Source organism: Thunnus albacares, chromosome 17 (genome assembly GCF_914725855.1).
Source record: "Thunnus albacares chromosome 17, fThuAlb1.1, whole genome shotgun sequence".
In the NCBI taxonomy this organism is placed as follows: domain Eukaryota; kingdom Metazoa; phylum Chordata; class Actinopteri; order Scombriformes; family Scombridae; genus Thunnus; species Thunnus albacares.
The window spans coordinates 3,573,225-3,593,641 of NC_058122.1; the positions used below are offsets into that span (position 1 = coordinate 3,573,225).

The 20,417-nt window shown below is 41.4% G+C and overlaps 1 protein-coding gene and 1 long non-coding RNA gene across 7 annotated transcripts; one reads left to right on the plus strand and one right to left on the minus strand.

Moving 5' to 3' along the window:
- Positions 1-567: 567 nt before the first annotated feature.
- Positions 568-17,088, minus strand: LOC122966420 (zinc finger protein 646-like). 6 transcript variants are annotated; one of them, XM_044330629.1, is made up of 7 exons: positions 16,800-17,088; positions 13,553-13,812; positions 13,183-13,429; positions 9,937-10,026; positions 7,713-7,958; positions 7,496-7,630; positions 568-2,518 (listed from the first exon to the last, which is right to left on the minus strand). In XM_044330629.1, exons 1-7 carry the CDS (start codon positions 17,055-17,057, stop codon positions 2,351-2,353), a joined length of 1,404 nt encoding a protein of 467 aa, XP_044186564.1. In that variant the 5' UTR covers positions 17,058-17,088; the 3' UTR covers positions 568-2,350. The 6 variants fall into 6 exon arrangements, with proteins under 6 accessions (XP_044186564.1, XP_044186559.1, XP_044186562.1 ...); XM_044330624.1 differs by having other exon boundaries at positions 7,448-7,630; positions 16,800-17,087; XM_044330627.1 differs by having other exon boundaries at positions 7,448-7,630; positions 7,731-7,958; positions 16,800-17,086.
- Positions 17,089-17,448: 360 nt separating this feature from the next.
- Positions 17,449-19,954, plus strand: LOC122966421. The gene is made up of 4 exons (XR_006398394.1): positions 17,449-17,833; positions 18,861-18,907; positions 19,085-19,221; positions 19,432-19,954. It is a non-coding gene; the product is annotated as an uncharacterized LOC122966421 (long non-coding RNA).
- The last annotated feature ends 463 nt before the right edge of the window (positions 19,955-20,417 follow it).

Genomic DNA, 20,417 nt, shown 5'->3' on the forward strand with positions numbered 1-20,417 from the left:
CAATGAACACCATGTTAGCGAGATAACCTCCAACAGAACTACATATTGGATCCATGATTAAACTGTTAAAGGATGACTCCACCTGCGTTCCTTTCTGGGTTGTTCAAATGGAAACGCCAAATCAGCCAATAGCAAAAAAGCAGTGACGTGCTAACCCCCCCCCACCCCATCCCCCACCACCACCACACACACAGTTTGCTGACAGTGTCTTCCTAACATACTTGTTTACTGTAAGTTAGAGCACAAAAAAATTGTCCAGATATACTACGAGCGACGTCGCAGTGCTGAGTCTGAGTGTGTAGATGTTTAGAAATGCAGCGGACGGAGCTGAGAGCCAAGGAGCAGAGGTGGTGACACACAACAGATTCTGCTCTGATCTGGAGCTGTTCACTGGTTGGAGGAGAGTTCAGAGTTTGTTTTTTTTTTTTTTTTTTTAAAACTCTGAGCAGCAGCAGCAACAGTGAGCGCTCCGTCCGTCTCCGTGGCTACTGGATAGGCAGGCTAGGGCGTTTATATGTAGCGACGTCATCATGCAGAAACCTACGTCAGGTCACGTGAGGAAAACGTGAAGGGCTTGGAAGATTGGCATTTTGACACTAAAACATATGTACTTCCACCAAAATTTGAATTTTCGGATTTGATTACATATGGAGTTTTTGAGGATATAAAAAACCTCAGAAACTCAAAAATAACGGACTCGCCCTTTAATCAAGTTGACCTGGAACTTTTGGCCGACCGTCCAATCCGTCACATAACGGATTTATTTGGAGTTATCTGGCCAACCGTGTTTGGCTGCTTATTGAAACACCCTGCAGGTAGGTGTTAACTAAAATCCATCCTGGGAGCAGTGAGATGCAGGTGTGATGTTTTCTCTACAGGAAAAGCAACACTGGAAGGGTGTGGTGGAGTTGAGGTGGAGGTGGTTGGGTGGGTGGAGGAGGGGGAGGTTCAGAGCTGCACACGTACTGTATTTTGGCCACTGTAGCTTCCAGATGCAGCCGCGTCGCACACGACTGCTGCTAAGTCACTGGTGATGGTGCGATGCTTGGCGTAAACCGCTGGGTGAGTCGTGATGAGGTTTTGATGTAAGGCAATGTTACATCTTCACAGTCAACACAGCTCTAGATACAGGGTGGGGGTGTGGGTGGGTGGCGGAGTAATAATTATACAGCACTCGTCTTAAAGTGCTTTAAAGTGAAAGGAACGAACATGTTAACAGTCAGGTTGGAACAAAAAAAAAAAATGGGATGGAGACTTGTTTTGTTATCTTCTAGATTTGATTCCCAGCCAACAGATTATTATTAAAACTACAGTAACAACAAGCCACCAATCAAATGTGAGTTTTAGAAAAAAAAAAAAAAAAAGTGAGCTTTCAGTTGTGTGTTAAAAGAAGGTAACCGTGCCAAACTGTCCTGGTCGGTGGTTCTGGCTGGGTAATGAGGAGGTCCTTCAGTCTTCACAAACGCTGACAAGCCAAACTGGCACACACATTTCAAAATGTTTTGCAGCGGGTTCCTCGCTGTTGATGCTCTGAGATGAGAGGTGTGGGCGCTGTAACATCAGAGAGAACGGAAACGGCATTCTGAAACAGTCATGACACCTCCTAACGCACAATATACACAATGTTCATTCTGGAGCACGATGAAGGGGTACGTTTAACCAAAAAAACAAAAAACAAAAAAAACAAAAAAACAAAAAAAGGTTCATGTTACCCCTTCTCCTTTCCTTTCCAGAAGCCTCATTTGACAAAACAAGTTGGGTTTTATGTTCAAAAACATATCAGACTGAAGGGAGAATTCTGTGACATTTACTTTGACAAATTGGCGCCCTGTGACCTTGTCGTTCAGGGTTTGGACGAGTGGTGGAAAACACTCCTGATAAAAATAGCCTTTCATTTAACATATGGAAAAGAGGGTTGGGGGGCGGGTGGGGGGGGGGTTGGGAGAGACACTATTTATAATGGGAAGGATAGATATTTTCATAACTAGAGTGGGAGACGAGGATGGGGAGATAAATTCTTAGTGAAAGGACAGACATTTTAACTTATATCCAGTACATGGCATAGATCATACATGAGGGTCAAGGCAACACATTTTTTTAAAACCTAACTACTCAGTAATCAATCTCAACTAGTTCTCAATGGTGCCCTTCCCCATTCCCAAACACAACGTTCCAAAGGAGGGGTGAGGCAGAAGAGGGGGGCATCCGGCATCCAAAGACTGGGGCAGCTGACGTCCTCTATCCTTGATGCTGGGTCTGGAGGAAGGGGGGGAGGGTGGGGGGGAGTAGGAGGGTGTGTAGGGGTGGTGTTGGACGTGACGTGAAGGGGGCGGTTGGTTCCCGGGGGGTTTCATTGATTGTAGAGAGAGCGCTGCTCCCAGGGCATGGCCTGGATGGTGCGTGGCACGGGGGAAGGCTTGAGCGTGGGCGCTCCGTTCGGATGGAGGGAGTGGCTGATGGGGTTGATGGTGGTGAGGGGACGCTGGGGGGCCAGAGAGAAAGTGTCCTGGTGCTTCGGCTGTAGGGCGAGGCGGGGTGGGGGGGGGGAGAGGGAGAGGTAAGAGCCAGAGAGAGAGAGAGAGAGAGAGAGAGAGAGAGAGAATCAGCGTGTGAAAGTTATACAAGAGGAGATGGGGAGAAGAGGTGGAGAGAGAGGAATGGGCAGAAGAGTAAAACATCAGTATCAGTGGAATGACTTGTCAGATAAAATAACATCTGAAGCAATGAAGTTCATATGAATGAGGTGTAGACGAGTTAAGAAAAACTGCCACACTGATGCGTCAACAGCATGGCGCACGCACACACACACACACACACACACACACACACACACACACACACACACAGAAACTAGAGCAACAATGAGGGTGTAGAGTATGAAGAGCAGGGCTGCACAAACTGAGCTTCATCATCTGATCTGTTGTCATTAGGCCTCAAATCTTCAGTGTGTCTGCAGGTTTACTTCCAAGATATCATCAAGATGCACTCACTGTCCTGCTGATGTTACAATATTAACTGACATGTTCAAAATCACTAAATATAAAGTCTGATTTACATTAATCTCATTGAGTTCTGGATTGTTATTGTTGACGTCACTACAAGAAGATCTGATGGAGAAAGAAACACCAGCTGTGAGATCATCAGACGGGTTTATTCTCCAGATGTTGCTGTGTTCTTATATCACAGGAACTGATTTAATGAGAACAATGTGATCATTACTGTTGAGAGGAGTGATAGTTAAATAAGGCCGCAACTAGTGATTATTTCCATTATTGATTAATCTGATGATTATTTTCTCAATTCATTGATTAGTTATTTGGTCCATAAAATGTCAGAAAAAGGTGAAAAATGTTGATCACTTTTTCCAAAAACCCAGGATGACATCATCAACCTGTCATAGAGGACTGAAGAAACCAGAATTTGGACGTTTTCTTAAAAAAATTACACAAAACAATTACTCAATTATCAAAATAGTTGTTGATCAATTCAATAGTTGGCAACTGAGCGACTAATCATTGCAGCTCTATTGTTAAAATGAGAAAAATAAAATCCAGCTTTTAATACGGTGGAATTGTCCTTTAAATTGAATTTTCATTGAATTAGATATTGTAGAATATGTCAGTGTGGGACATGATGTCCTGATGAGACTATGAAACATCTACATAATCTACATTCATGTATTCTAAAACAAACAGATACAATCTGCATCATCAATGTCATTATCATTTCTCTCTTCTCACTACTTGACCGCTGTTAGATTTACAAATGTGACTGTTATTGATTTTGTATAATAGTGACAAGAAAAAAGAAAAAAGTATTTTCTCTTCATGCAGATCTATTATACTTAAATCTATTATGTAGGAAAACACTTTTATCAGACTGTTAGTATAGAAGACCTCTGAGATGACTGAATATCACCTCACACTTTTTATTGCAACATTAACTTGAAGATTTGAGGAACACAATTATTAAATCAAACTTGATGCATCTACTAGAGATGTGCATCTCCATCACTGACTAGGTTTACATGCACACTAATATTCCACTATTATTCCGAATATGACAATATTCCAAATTTGATACGGGTCATGTTAACGGCATATTCCGTTTGGATATTCCGAATGATTTTGAATGTAGCATTTTTTTGTGGGATATGTTGATATTTTTCAGGTTTTAGGAGCATTCTTTGACCAGGTATACAGCAGACTGGAGTTTTAACCGCAGTTTGCAACACAAGGCTTCTTGACTGTTTACAGTCAGTAAACAAACCAACTAGCCGACAGTTTGCAAGGCTGGGATTGAGATGCATGACGGGCTGGTTGTGTAACGCACCCCTGCACAGGCAGAATGACATGTGCTGGAGCGGGAAGGCAGACAGAGGAGAGGAATGAGGAGGAGAGCGGAGAGATGTTCAGGGCGGGCTGGAAAAAACAGAGCGCGCCTTCTCCACGACGGGGACGGAGGGGATTGGTTCTTATCCTGACATGCTGTCATGGACTGACCGTGATGACTCAGTGTGATGCACCAAAAAACAGTCAGCAGTGTAGTAAACATCATGGGACAACCTGGGTACTGGATGTGCCTGTCACTATACATTTATAATATCAGTCACATCAATATCATTAATAAATATCAGGCAGCAGCGCGCTAATGTTTGTCACTCGCTGGTTTACTTCACTGTCTGCGGAGATCTTGTGATTCTCCTTCCCACTGGAGCATTCACTTTCATTAGACATGTAAACAGCTTAGTAGGAATATTGTCTTTTTCGGAATAAGGGGAAAAAAACATTATTTTGTGCAAAGTAGTCACTGAGGCTGATATGATACGCGTCTGGATGCACTGCCAACGATCCAATACATTAAAGATACATATGAAGCAGCAACCAATACAATACCATTCACTCCTACTGCAAGTCAACACGATTTGACTCAACACAACGCAGTTCAACCGTTCAATGCCATGCAGTACAGATTCAATATGGCAGAGTTTGGGTTTATTTCTTACGCATACAGCAAATCATAAATGAACTAAAAAAAGTGCCATTTTTACTTTACATATTTGTTTCTCAAGTACTGCAGATCAGTAAGCATCTCATTTATGACCTTTCTTTTTGACTTCTAAGACACACTTTCACAACAAGTCCTTTGTAGTGTCTCTAGTTTACATGCATACGCTCCGTGACCCAAACGATTACTGTCAAAATAGTTTAATAATCCACTTATTCTGACGTGTGGCGCAACTTTTCTAGAAGGGCAACGTTTTGGCAGTGCATCACTTAGCTTTAGCATGCTAGCGTGCTTGAGAAACAGTTTAGAAAGGAGGAATCGATCTAAATATCAAATTATTGGTCACAAAATATTAGTCATATTTCTAAATAATAAAGGGACAAGGCCTGTACTAGTAATTATAAATTTAAAAAATCTGATTTTACTGACACGAAGATGATAGAAACGATGCATCGCAAGTTCATCCCAAATTGTATCCGGTGAACACTTTCCTTTCTCTTTTTTTTTTAACATTGTGAATGTTTATACCGGCGCACCAAAGCATCAGTCAATCTTCCCATCTCTAGCATCTACATCAATATGATTGATTAAAGGTTTGTGTGCAGCCCAAACTACAACATAAAGATGTACAACGCAAACTGAGTGAATGATTAGTGTAAAGAGTGAAAGGCAGAACTAAGTCAGCAGCACAGCCCCAAGTTAGTAGTGTTAGAGAGCTCCTACCGCCAAGTGAAACAGTCACCCCATCCACTGAGTTATGATGCTCAGACTACCCTAAACACAGGTTATTACTGCTACAGGTCTAATCCTTCCTACTGAAGCTAATGGATGCCACTATCAGGAAGCTGATGATGATAGTATCACTATTACACATATTATATCAGACTAAGGAAGCTTTAAGGAAATAATGACATATGGAAGGAAAATAGGGTGATGAAAAACATACATCCAGTTGTTTCACCAGGGCAGAATTGAATATTATATCAGGATTTTACTTCATTTGTTTCTTGGAATTTAAAGAACTTTTACAGACCAATTTTCGCTCACATTTAGTGAGACAATAGAAACACTAATGAGATACACAAAACAACTTAACTATTCTTAAACATAATCATTTCATCATGAAGTGGCATTATTATCAAGTGATGACTGCTTCGTAGCTTTCCACTGATTAATAATGACAAACTGCTGGTGAGTCATGTTATCTAATGATTTCTCTGTCTGCTTTTTGGCTGCTGAGCTAACATTAGCTTATGTTGGAGTTCTAAACACTGGCAGGACAAGCTGCTGCTCAGCTCTGAGGTCCAGATATCCTCATTAAAATAAATATATGTATAAATATATATGTATATATAAATATGATATGATGTGCTTCAAAGTCTAACTTAGAGATTCCAACTACTTCTTACTGGCAGCAGTTGTTGGACAATATTTGATTGTTGTTGAGTTACACCTCATGAGGCTGGAAAATGACAAGCACCATAAGCTAATGCTAAATTGTCTACGTACAGAAAGATTTGCCATTCTGTTGGTGTTTTTGAATTTGGAAAAAGACACAATCCACTCGCTACCTTTTCAATGAGCAAATCCATACATACTGTCCTTAACGGCTACAAAATCAAACGTGCAATAACTCTTTTTTTTTGGCCACTTGGGGGGCAAGTTGTTACGACTAACTTGTTAGAAAACAGTTACTGATTTCCACATCATCATTTGGAGAACGCTCACTGTTCTCTTTCACAGCATTAACATTTTATACAGTGCGCTACACTGGGCAACAGTGGTTTGACCTGACAGATTGTTTCTTTTTTGTATACCAACCAACAAGTAAGTCCAATATTCACTCTGTTTTAGCTCTGTTCACCAGCTAGTCTACAGCTAAACTGTGTCTGTTTGCCATATGGTGCTGAGCAGGTAGTGTACAGTGTGTTTTTAGAGAAAACTGCTGCCTGCTGCAGCTGAAAAGGACATTATGCAGCCAGCAGCTTTGATTCTGCAGCCCTTGATTTAACGTGGACAACTGGTGAGGTTGTAGTGACGGGACATTTGATGATTTAAGGGATTTGTTGTTGTACAATGCGCTGTAGAAACCCATTTCCATCTGTGCCCCAAGAATATTTTTAAACGAGTACAGCAGACTGACACCCAAAAGATTTAAGAAGAGAACTAAGACTGTATCCACCAGGAGTCTCTATAGCCAGCAGTCACACATCTGACAAACCATCTGTTGTGACTGTTCAGATATCTCACTACTACATTATCTGTGTGTTTTTCCTATCCAGTCAAGGGGAGGACAGGTATGAGCTGTGGGCAGAGGCTCCTGGTGGACACATCATGTTAAAGCATTAGTGGCTTTGTCCTGATGTTAGTAGGCAGACAGGGAGAAGGCAGCTAGCCAGCAGATAGCGGACGGCGGATGGGTGGCGGTTCTCTCTCCTACCATGGGGTTGGCGCTCAGCCTAGTGTATCCCGAGCTCATCTCCTTTACCTCAGGCACCAGGGGTTGGAGCAGGGAGTAGGAGGAGGACGGGGTGGCGCTGGAGGAGGAGACGTGTTTGTTGGAGGACGAGCTCCTCATGCTCTGCTGGCTGCTCTGGGACGACACCGAGCTGGGACGGCCCTGCTGGCAAAGACAAGAAGAGGCTCAATACACTCTCTAGTAGCACCAACAAAACCATCAAATGAGCCGATGACGGATAACGAACCTGATATCTCCTCCCTACCTGATGCGGGTCAGGCACCGGCTGGCTGGCCACGCCGCCGCCCTGCCCTCCCTGGGACATGGGGGAGACGCAGTGGGAGGGCAGAGGTTCCTGCTGGCCATGTCCTCCATGCTGCGGTTGCATCATGGACGTGGCATTGTTCTGCTGCTGCTGTTGTTGCTGCTGCTGTTGTTGCTGCTGCTGACGGCGAGGATTGTTGGAGAAATTGGAACGACGACTGCCACCAGACTGCATGGGAGGAGGAGGAGGGAGGAGAGCAGATGGACAGAGACGAGAGGAAGAGGGATTTAAAAAAAAAAAAAAAAAAAATCATTTGTCTTTATGCGCTGTTGGTGCTACATTCATGCAGTTTATGACGAAAGTGAGGAGATAAAAGAGCGAAGGAGAGGTGACGGATGAATGTGATGAGCGCTTTTGTTCCACACTGAATCAGATGCTTGCGGTTTCTTCGGCTGTTCAGTGTAAAAGTTAATGGATTTGAATTCTGTCTCACAGACTCATGACCTTTTGAGAAATGTTTAAACTTACTACCCTATCTTCCTTTAGACCTATTAATGAGGAGATGGAGTGGTCACGTTGTACACACAAACAGATACACTCACACAAACATTTAATTCTTCCAAATCTAGAAATCATACCTCTACAGACATTAACATGAACCTGTCTATCTTCTGTAACCATGACAACTGAAGATGCTAGTCTTGCCCTTCGTCTTCTCTGCATCGACTTAACCTGTCACCCTGACAAATGAAGTCATTTGGCTGACATTAATTTGAATCTTAACCCTGTCCCTGAACTTTTCCCTCAAGATTTACAGCTACAGTAAGCTTGAACTCTTCATACCTCAAACTTGAGCCAAGAAGGAAAATTCTGGTTTTCTGTTTTACAACCTAGGTCTTATTTTGGTAGTTTGTTGCATCATTTATGTCAGACATGTGAACATGTTACTCACTAAGCTCTCCAGTCAGTGGACGGTGGGATATGGAGACGCTATAAGACACAGCTTTACAATGAAGGTCAGATAGACAATTAATCAATTAATTTGATTAATTAATATAACATGCACAAAAGGTTACTTTTGGTCAAAATGTAATGCAGATGATAGCTGCTACATTAGCCGTCTTGAGTCATGACCGTGCTGTAAACAGTGACATGAAGGTCTCCAGGTGGTTAACTGCTCTGACCGCCTCATAATGAATTTAATGGTCACGTCTACGAGAGCGACAGACTGGAAATAACTCTGCACACTGATCTGTGCTTTCAGTTTGTATTTGTCTCTCTGGTTACAAGAGTCGAAGCGCTGGGAGTTGACTGAACAGTGTGTGGATTCTACTTTGTTCAGCTGGTTTCTCGCTACTAGGTAGCGAACGTTAGCTAGACATAGACAGATCAATTAGTGAGCAGACGTTTCTGCTCTGTCTATGCTGAAACTGATTATTAGTCCATGGCTGTTTAGGAAAAACTGGATTTTTTGAATATGCGTAACAATGACAGCCTGGCAGGTAGTGTAGGTCTTCTATTCATTTTGTTCAATCATCCTCAAGCTTGAAAAATAAATATATAAAAACCAAGATTTTATTTTTTTTGGCCATAACACCCAGTCCCACAATGCAGTGGACGATCAAAAAGACATTGTATGGTAACATATAATATTATCTTCCAAAATAAGTACTTCTGATTAGCTGGTGATTGGTGATGACCAAGCTGTGCCTAATGGTGAGGGCCAGATTAACTCACTAAGGGGCCCCAGGTGGTTATCCAGCCTTGCTAATGGTAGTGAAAAATATGAAAATAAGACCCATGTTGTAGGGAAATAGAATTTTCCTCACTTTGATGCGTTTAAACCACTTCAAAAGTAAATAGTGTATGGGTTTTTAGATGTAATGGTCAGACACCTGCTCTGACAGCCTTTAATCATCATCATCCTCTATCTGCCACCAGTACGGTAATAATTTAACTTTTTTGGTAAATCCAGCACCAAGTAAAAAGAACTGACGATGTTCTGTGTAAAAGTAACAGTAAAGTAGTTTGAGGCATTACGTCAGAGGCAGGCTCAACCATCAGTTTCACTTACTGGGATTTTGCCATCACATCTAAAACTCCTATTCATGTTGGCCCCTACTCGCAGCTACAGTTCAACCTTACCGAGTCTGTGTCACACACTCACACACAACACACACACATGCTCACTCACGCTCACACCAACCTGGTTTTTGGCCGCGGCGCTGCAGCGGTGCTGGGCCAGGTCCAGCATGGTTCGGTAGCTCTTAAAGCAGGACGGGCAGTTGAACCGGTTCTTATGAACCAACCCCACACGCACACACACAGACACACACACACACAAACACACACACATAAATTTGGATTACTATACTTGAAAATCCACCGAATTTAATAATAAGTAATTGCCTGACCTCTAAGCCCTGACCCTTTCCCTAAACTTATCCTAACCCTGGTCTAACCCTAACTCCACAGCACGCTCTCACTACAGGAGGGTTGGCAGAAAGTTCTTCCAAGCAGGATGCTTGTGAGACTGTAGCTGGAGAGAGGACAGAGGTTCAAGAAAAATGTGCTAGAATACATGCACACACTTAATCAAAGCAAACAATACAAAATATGCCTTGCAATACATGCATATCTACACACACACACACACACACACACACACACACACACACACCAGTGTTTCCCCGACATAGGGCCATCTGTGCCACAGCTTAACCACAGAAACATAAATGATGTCAAATCCTTTCTGAAATGTTTCCACACATCAAGTCATATTAAAGGGGAACTACACCCTATTTCACACATCAAGTTTTTATACAACAGAAAATGCAACTGAAAACCTTTTTCACAGTCATAACGGTCAAAGAATTACAGAAACCAGCAGAGACAATAAGCCCTACAAAAGTACATGAATTTATATTTGTACATTACAATAATTTCTACTGATATCATGTATCAATTAACATGAGCTGGACCCATATGAGCTTCTAGCTACTGTAGCTAACAGTAGTGAGAGAGTGTGCTGCAGATCTGACGCAGCTGGCTGAAACTCCATGACAAAGCATTTAAGTTTCCTGCAGCATAATCCACTGTTGCATGTAGTTTATAAACGCAGAATGTCCCCAGACAAGCCGCAACCACATACAAAAAAAAAAGTTTGAACTACTACTGTGACTTTTCTTTTTTGAGAGAACTGAATTCAAAGCTTTATTTAACTTTTCAATCTTCTTTTTGAAGCTTGACCCATACTTTTAAAGTCTGGATACCTCTGCTGCTTCACTTTTGGCACTTTTTTTTTTTTTTTTTTTTTTTTTTTTTAAATCTGTCCCTCGTGAGTTCTCCGCCTTTATGAGGTTAATGTATAAACAGGATTAATGAGTGTAGTGTGATGCTCCTCGTTAGTGTCTTGTGTTGTTGACAAGGAGCGCTGTTCTCATTAACTGCTTTAACATTGGTTTTTTTACAGTATTTTATACACTGCAAAATTATGTTTTTTCATTTCTGTTATGTGTTATTCATTCATTTCATTCATTAATTACCATCTTAATTTTGATTTCATACAGTTAGTGTTAATGTACTGTAAAAATCCCCCTCCACCCCCACAAATGACCCTCACACCAGTGGAAACACTGCACACACCCTCTGAACAAATAACACAACACATCGTCATAGCAGCAGCAGATAAAACTCGTCAGATTATGGCTGAGACAAGGTGTTAGTTAACAACTCACTATCACTTTCCCACACAGTCCCTCGCACCATCACACACACACATATAGGACCACACAATTCATTGGTCTTAATCAGTTTGGTAGTATTAATAATGGGTTTTTAGTCTTTCAAACTCAAAAAAGATACGTTTGTTCATAACAGATATTCAGACACAATACAGTGGTAGCTGTGCAGCAGCAATCCATCAGTATGGTGGATCAGTGTGGTTTGACATCACTCAAGTGGAAAAAGCAAGACCAGGTGAGCAGAGCAGTCTAATAATAACCTGAACATTAAAGTTTAAAACACTGCAGCTGCAGCCTTCTCTGCTGCCACTCCGGGAGTCACTGCACAGCACGAGCCCTCTGCCTCCTGCAGGCTGAAGCACATCGTCCCCCCCACCTCCTCGATTAAAGCAGCAACATGTCAGCGCTGGACACACATGGTGTGCTGCACAGTGAACAGGTAGAGCCCTCTAGCAGAGTGCTGAGAGTGATGCAAGGAGGTGTACAGCAGACTAATGGAGGCTTTTCAGACCATTATTTTGCAATGTCAATCAATGGTCACTTTAAAGAAGAAATAACACTGATGGATACTTTGATTATTATTTCATCAAATGCACACGGGTGGCTCAGGGGTGGCTTCTCTGACTCGGTCATGTGTTTAGATCAACACAATAGGTTGTGTTTGCTAGAGAGAAGCCTGGGAGGACTCCAGTCTGTTGCACTGGCGGCACCCTCTGGTTTGTCAGGCTGCCTACATGGAGCTGGGTTTGATACTGTGACAGATATTACACCCCCCCCCCCTTGTCCTGATGAAGCTCCTTGCTGGTAGATAAAAATCAGCAGCGAGTGACACCATGTGTGTCACTCACTGCTGTCTACACGCTCCTCAACAGCAGAGTTAGCAGTGACAAGGCTGCGCAGCAGGGGAACGGGACTTTCCAAGGTGGGGAAAAAAAGTGATGATGAATTTCTATCAGTGGAAAGTGACAAACCACTAATAAAATACAAGTATTAAAATAAAAATGTTGTAAATTGAAAAAGTCATTCGTTGCATGTTAAGACTGAAGAGCTGAAAATTGTGTTGATTTTTTTGCATTTAAAAAAAAGTCCCCGACTGAAAATAGGCCCCAACAAATGCACTATATCCTCCTGTCTATGTAACACTTGTTAACTACAGTGCCCAGCCAGTAAAGGAAATTACTGAGCCTGTTTTTAAATGAAACTATACATTTGCTTTTAAAGACTTCCATCTTCAGTAAAGGTATGTCATCCTGTACCAAATACACTGTACTTTCAGTACCATGTTTACTCACTAAACAATGGATTCAATAGGTTAATTGATTTCTGTGATTTATTCAATGCCAGAATTTATACACAATATACTACTGTTAAGATTGAAGATTCATACGCCAGCTGCTTGTAAATCAGAAGAGAAGAGAGGAGCACAGGAAAAGTCTTTATAGAGGAACAGCTGATCAGAGCACAGCATGCTATCAGCAAAGATTTTGCTCATCTTCTCTACAAGGAAGAGTGATCCATAAACTTAAATACAGCATCAATCACATTCTGTAACTTTTATGTTGCAATCACAAAAGTCCTACATCTAAATATCTCATTACATTTCATTCAAATATAACTGTTGCTAGCTCTCACGGTTCGCAGAAATATTACCCTCATCCCTCAAACCCAATCATCCACTCCTTTCACAGCAGCATCTCACACAGACCCACCTGGTTGGACGCAGCAGCGGTACAACGGTGCTGAGCCAGCTCCAGCATGGTCCTGTAGCTCTTGCAGCAGGAGGGACAGTCAAAGCGGTTTGGTCCGTCATCGTGGATCCTCTGGTGGTTGCGGAGGTACCGGGCCAGGCGGAAGGCCTTCCCGCACAGGTCGCACATGTAGCGCTTTTGACCGTGGATTCGCATATGGTTACGCAGGGACATGTAGTTGGTGTAGGGCTTGCTGCAAAAGTCACACCTGAGTTTTGGAGATAAAATTGGTGTAAAAAGGTTAGAGGTGAAGAATGGTTTCAACAGTACCTGGAAGGTGAGAGCATCTTACTCGTGTATCTAAAAAAAAAAAAAAAAAAAGAGTCTCTACCTGAAGTCCCCGGTCTTGTGGGTGAGCTTGTGGTTGAGCAGGGAGCTGGCGTGCTTGTAGGCGCAAGTGCACAAGTCGCAGACGTACGGCCTCTCATCCGATTCCATGTCGTCTGACGCTGTTGTTGCTGGTGGTGGCGCTGGCGCTCGGGATTCCAAGGAGAGACTGGAGCTAGAGAGCGACGCTGAGGAGAGGCTTGAGGTTGAGAGTGCGGCTGAAGAGGAAGGGAGCTGATCACACCAGCTGATGGTCGAACTTGGCTGTGAGAGGAGAAGAATTCATTAAAGCTCAGTACTACAACTGCAACTAACACTTTCATTACCGATTCATTCATTATCTTCCTGGCGATTGTTGAATTAAAAAGTGGTATAGCATTTATAATATTTCATCCAACCACACGTGAACAAACTACAGAGCATGTGATCAGATTGTATTTCATAAATGACGAGAGCACATCATTGTATCATGTTCTCCTGTGTTGTGCTTAATAAAATTCCCAACCAAGAAATAAAATATGGCTTTAAACTAACAAACCAACACATGGACGCAGTTGACCAGCCCAGTATCCCCATCACAGAGAGACAGAGACAACATTTCTGAACCGAACCTGACACGCCATATTTATATAAATCACTTCACTGTATCTTTTCACTTTCACTGTATAAGTTTGTTCAGTAAATCCACTGAGTGCTCAACGCACTGCATACATGAAAAGCAAATGCAAGTGGACCACAAATGAGAAAATGAAGAAAGCATCTTCATGACTTTGACAACACATTTACAAAAAAACGATGCAAATTGAGAAACACAAAAAACGATGGTAACACTGGTGATGACACCGAGGTTGTGTCTGAAATCACTACTTTCAACATGTCTGCATTTGTTTGTATTTCTGTATTTGCAGCACATTACTTTACGCCACATGTGTTGTCAAATGTTGTTTTCTTAAGTTGCAATGCATTGAGCTCCATATCCCACAGTGGTCTAGAAATTGAAGGACTGAAATTGCAAAAATAAAGGATAAGTATGAATGCAAGGAGCTACAACCTCCTTTCAAATAATCCAACTGAGCAATTGAGGGAAATAAACAGCTCTTAAAGAATGTGCAGCTGGCCTCTAAGCCATTTCTAAGACATGTGAACACAAAATCTGTTCACAAAACAAACCTGTTTCTATCTATCACACTCCATTGTACTACTTAACCACACTGTACTTAAGTACACGGTAAAACTGTGAATCAGCCTCAAGCAGGTGTTCCTGTGAGAAAGAGCACTGGTGACAGAGGCCACCAAGACATCCCATCTCATCCACGGCGGAGATGGGAGACAACGTGCACATAATAGCTGCCCGGGTGCTGGTGTGTGTGTGTGTGTGTCCGGCTGGGTCACACAATAATACGATAATCATCTGTAATTTTAAATCATCATTTTAAAGATGCGGTGTGTGACTTCACGTGGCCAAGGGAGAATGAGGGGAGAAACAGCAGGTGAGTGACACCTGGAGAATGCTGAAAACTGCCATATATTAAAACAGATATGGGAGAAAACTAAGCTATTGGAAGTTTCTGTGCTTGAGTAGATGAAGTCCCTCATACATACACAGTATTGTATGTGTGTCACAGTGGATGATAACATAGCAGAAGCCAGTAAGTTCACCCATAGTCAAATGTAGACTTTTTTTTTTTTTTAAAGATCCCCTCCAGACATGTTTTAAAGGACCAGTGTTTAGGATTTAGTGGCCTTTTAGCAGTGAGGTTGCAGATTGAAACCAACTGAATACCCTCCACCTCCCCTTCCATGCGGAGATGGTGAGACAGTGTTTGGTTTGTCTGTCCTGGGCTGCTGTAGAAATATGGCAATGCAACATGTAGATATAAAGGGCTCAATCTAAAGTCACAAAAACACAGTGATTCTTATTTTCAGGTGATAATATAATAATTAAGACATAATTATGAATATTATATTCCATTTGCCACTAAATTCTACACACTGGACCTTTAAGATGTATATAAATTATTTTGTGAAGTCTTCTCCTTCTCCCTCATTAAAAATTCTCTGATCTATAAATATGCAAATATATTTCATTTAAGAGGTTTAACTGTCTTCTACTTCACTGTAAGTCCATTCTCAGTGTTTGTGCACTGGAGGCTTCAAGTTTCCACATCACACTTGTAGAAGTTGAACATTGGACCAGAATTGTCTCCCAAAGTATTTATGATGTCACAAGTCATGCTTGTAGGCCCATCCCTTAAAAGTGGACTTTCAATGAGCTCAGAGAAACTTTCTACTTTCTGCAGATGAATATGAAAACAAACTCTGCACATACATCATTCTGCACAGTGAAGCTCAAACATCCAACTGAAGGAACAAGGAGAAAAACATATTTTTGAGTGGAGGGGGGCTTAAACATAAATGAATGTGTAGGTGTCTGTGTGTGTGCTGTGCAGATAATCTGAGAGAGCGACCATGAATGAACCGCACAGTCTGGCATCACAAAGAGGTCTTTCAAAGTCCTCCGCGGGGCGTCTTCCGCTCCCGTTTCCTGCGGGACAGCCCCGCCGTGTTTACTTTGCGCTGCTGCTAACAATATTGGAGGCCCATACACACACACACACACCTCTGCTGTAACGCTCAAATAAAACCCGTTACGGTGCACGATATCTGAGCCGAGCTTTTCAACGCATAGTTTTAAAAACAAAGAGAAACGCTGCTTTCCAGCGGTGCCTTGCTCTGCACAGGCTCCGGTGGTAGATAAGCGTCCTCGAGTCGGCTGAGAGGCGGCCAGTGTTGTCTGTTAGCATTCACCTAGCTTGGTGAGGCTTAGCTACAATAGCAAGTATTTTACGGACACACTGCCGTCTCTTCAAAACACAACAATGACAGAGTGCGCTGGACATAATGTTACACGTCCAAAGTCACCAAACCGTGTACGGCGGCGTAACAGCAACAACATACAGGAGCAAATAATTACTAGCCGCTTAGCTCGGCAGCTAAGGAGTGAGACTAGGCCGTGAGCCGCTCAGCATGACGACGGTTAGGTTAGCCGGACGCTAACGAAGATGCTCTCTGACTCAACCTGCAGCTTCACGTCGCACAGCGTAGCCTCACTGTACCACAGACACTCAATTAGCAGCCCTGTATGAAAAAGATACTTAGCTGAAGGTGTAAGCAGTAAAAATAAGGCTCCATTAGCCGTTTGATAAGCTATTTGTTTGCTGGCTAGCGCTGGTGGCAGCTTGCTTTCTTACTCCGGAGTCGTTGGGATCCTTTTTCCAGAACAATTGGGAGCAGTGGCCGAAAGACTCTGTCGATGTCACATAATTCACTCCGTTTCTGTCCTGAAAGTCTCCATGTGTGCTGCCGGTATTTGTCCTGGCGTACATCGTCGGTTTTCGGATTCTTCGCCTTGTTTTCTGGCTGAAAAGAAATAGGGCCGCTTTGTCGGGATCTTCTTCCGAAAAGAAAAATATTTCTTCTGTGAAATGAGCGTTTTTGGCGGCGGACATATCGAAGCATGCGGGGCACTACCGCCGCCTGTTGGGCTGGAGTGTAATAATGCATGTGTGGTGAACGCAAATACTATTTATTGGTACAGTGTTGAGATAATTAAACAGCTGAGTAGTGTGCTTTGTTTATTTTACCTGATAATATTCAGCTACTGATTCAGCTTGAGTGTAAAAAACACTCAGTACACAGTGTCAAAAGCATTTGACAATTTTATTTCTAGCCTACATGGGTTAAAAAGAAATAGGGGCCTAATGTTTGTATTTTATTATTTTTTTTATTTTTTACCTAGGTGATTGATAAATTTTAGCTGAAGAATGCTAACGAACAGTCAACCAGTCAACTGATTGCAGTTGACTTGTTGACTGTTCGTTAGCATTCAACTAAGTGCACAACAGACAGTAAAGCAGCAGAATGAGATAAGATGATAAGATAATATAAAATGTATTAGAGCTGCAACATTGTCAGCATCCTAAAGTAAACACAGTTTTTAGTCATCCCAACTATCAGACACTTTTGTCAAAGCTCATTGATCCAGGGTTTAATGGCTGTGAAACTGGGCCTCCAGATTTGATTTATAGAATATGTGGGATACTGTGTTTGATTTCATTGCCTGTAAAGCACAAGTTATGAGATTATTTAAAATTATATAAAAATTGATATTTTTTATAACCCTCAACCTATACCATTTTGTTTAAAGAGGTCTATAACCTGATATGCTTATTCTCTTTCTGCTTTTCAGATAAAATGAAATTTACCTCTAGCCCAAGCAGTAAAGGTACACTTTTTAAAAAGCCAATATGTTAAATCAATTCTCAACACTTGTGACCATTTGAGAATACTTGAGTGTTTGGATACATGATGTTTATTGGTTATAAATCTTTTCCAAGGCTGGTCTTTATTGCAGTGATTATGGTTCCATTATAACAAACCTGCACCACCTGATCTGTCATCTCTCTGCAAGACTTGTTTTCCGCCAACAAGTTTATACTGGTTTAGCCTTTGATACCAAGGTCATGAGCAGATACTCTTTATTCAGTCCTTACTAGAATAACAAAACAGTCCATTACAAAAGATTGGTGAAGACACAAGTGAGCTGACGGCATTGGTACAAATATTCATGGGAATAACTTGAGTCACTATAATGTAGTTATAAGCTGCCATAAGGACATTTTAAGTGTTTATTAATGTACAGTATTTGTCAGCAATTATAACTTCTCCTATGAGGACATATTTTATGTTTGATTGGTCTTCAGTGAAGACCAATCAAACTCTTTTACATGGTCTGTTGAAACAGACCATGTAAAAAGATGTGGCTCCTCTGGCAATCAGGAGACAACAACTTACTTCTAAGTTGTTACAATTATTGTGGCTTTTCCTCTCAGTCATGTGCTTCCAGGTGCCCCCATCATTGCCAATGAACCCTGACAGTAGGAAAAGCCTTGTCCAGCACCTTACTTTGCTTACCCCACATACCCCAAACTGTACTACAATTGCAACTGCAACAAAAAAACTGAAAGTCCAACTAGATGAACATCCATCAAGCCCTGGTTCTAGGAATGTGACCCAGTATACTTGTCCTGATTTGCTTCTTACTGATCTTTTTAAACCGATCATAAAAGTCAGTTTTCTGGTTCCTGACACAAGTTTGCTTTGGCTGATAGGACAGCATCTCACATGCCCCTTTACCTGGTTGTGATAGCTTTGTGGTTCAAAGAGGTAATGTTTTTAATGTATATGTTATGCATAGAAACAACATTCATAAATGAGAATAAGCCAATTTGATTTGTATCTCTCAACCCCAGTGTGGAACATGATGGAGGGAAGAGGCTGATATCAGGACCAAGGAAGTGTGAGTGTGCATTTATGTACCTTGATTCATAAAAACAAAGCACCACATATTCAATCACAGAGATAAAAACCTGTGCTAGTGACATTCCCGTTTTTGTTGTAAAGACGCTGGCTGATATTATGTTACATTGTAGAGAAATGTAACAGATGTTAAGTGTTGTTTTATTCTTCCCATTAGGTGCCTGTGAACTCACACTGGACCCAAACAAAGTGAACCAAAGCCTGTCTTTGTCCGAGAACAACAGAAATGTGACAGAGGTGATGGAGAAGCTGCTGTATCCTGATCACCCAGAGAGATTTCACCACTGGAAACAGGTTCTGTGTGGGTGTGACTGGGCATTGTTACTGGGAGGTGGAGTGGAAAGTAGAGGGTAATGCATAAGTGATGTACAGAGGAATCAAAAGGAAAGGGCTAGATGATGAGTGCTGGATTGGATAGAATGGCAAGTCTTGGAGTCTGCTGCACTGTGATAATAACTACTCCTTCATTTACCAAGGTATATTTTTCTTCCAACTCTGCAACAGGACAACAAAGCCATAAATCCTACTGGACAGAGAACAAACAGCTGACTTTGTCATGCCAAAGCGAATGGATTTTATTTACACATCTAGTTTGTACAACAAGGTCATCCATTGTTCCATGTGTGGTACACAAATAAAACAAATCAAAGTGAACACGTGAGTTGTGACTTTATTATTTTTTCATCATGATTAATATCATTATTCCAGGTAAAGACTTTGGCTATGATGTGTGTTATATATTATGAGTTCATATTATAGTCTACAACACATATTTTATTATTTTGTGTCGAAACCCAGAGACTTTTTAATAAGCGGAATAACTGGCACATAAATAGTAACTAGATTATGTACAACATGTACAATGTATGAAATCACAAATACTGTGTCAAAGTAAAAATGTCAATATAAAAAAAAAAACTCACTTACAATGGCAAAAATGGACAAAACAAAGCGGAACTGCTTAAATATTTTTCATACCTCGTATGCAAATGCACAAAAGAACAAGCAAAGAAACTGAAAAAAGAAATCACTAGGTGAGCAATTTGTGCAATGGAGCAAAACTAGTTTTGTTTATTACATAATATAGTGCTCACTATAGCAGCTCAATACTGCCTTTTCATGGTGACACACCTGTGGAGTACCTTTTTGGTGTGCTTTGCTAGCTTATCTAGGTAACACCGTGGGTTCAAGTATATGTGAAAAAATATTTAAGTTAAATATTTTGTTTAAATTACTTGAAGTAAGACTAATTTACAACACTGGTAGAATAACACTCCCTAAGTTTCAGGCCAGTTCACAAAGACACCAAAGGCAGCATAGAAATCAACTGAGTTTCCCCATTTTAAATCACATGATCACTTGCTTACAGTAATTAGGTGCTTTTTTTGAAGAACATTGCAAAGTTTAATAGTGTTTCTATTTTTCTTAAATGTATTTGTAATTAATTGAATGAACAACTTGAGTAAAGGTGATTTGTGAATGACTAAATC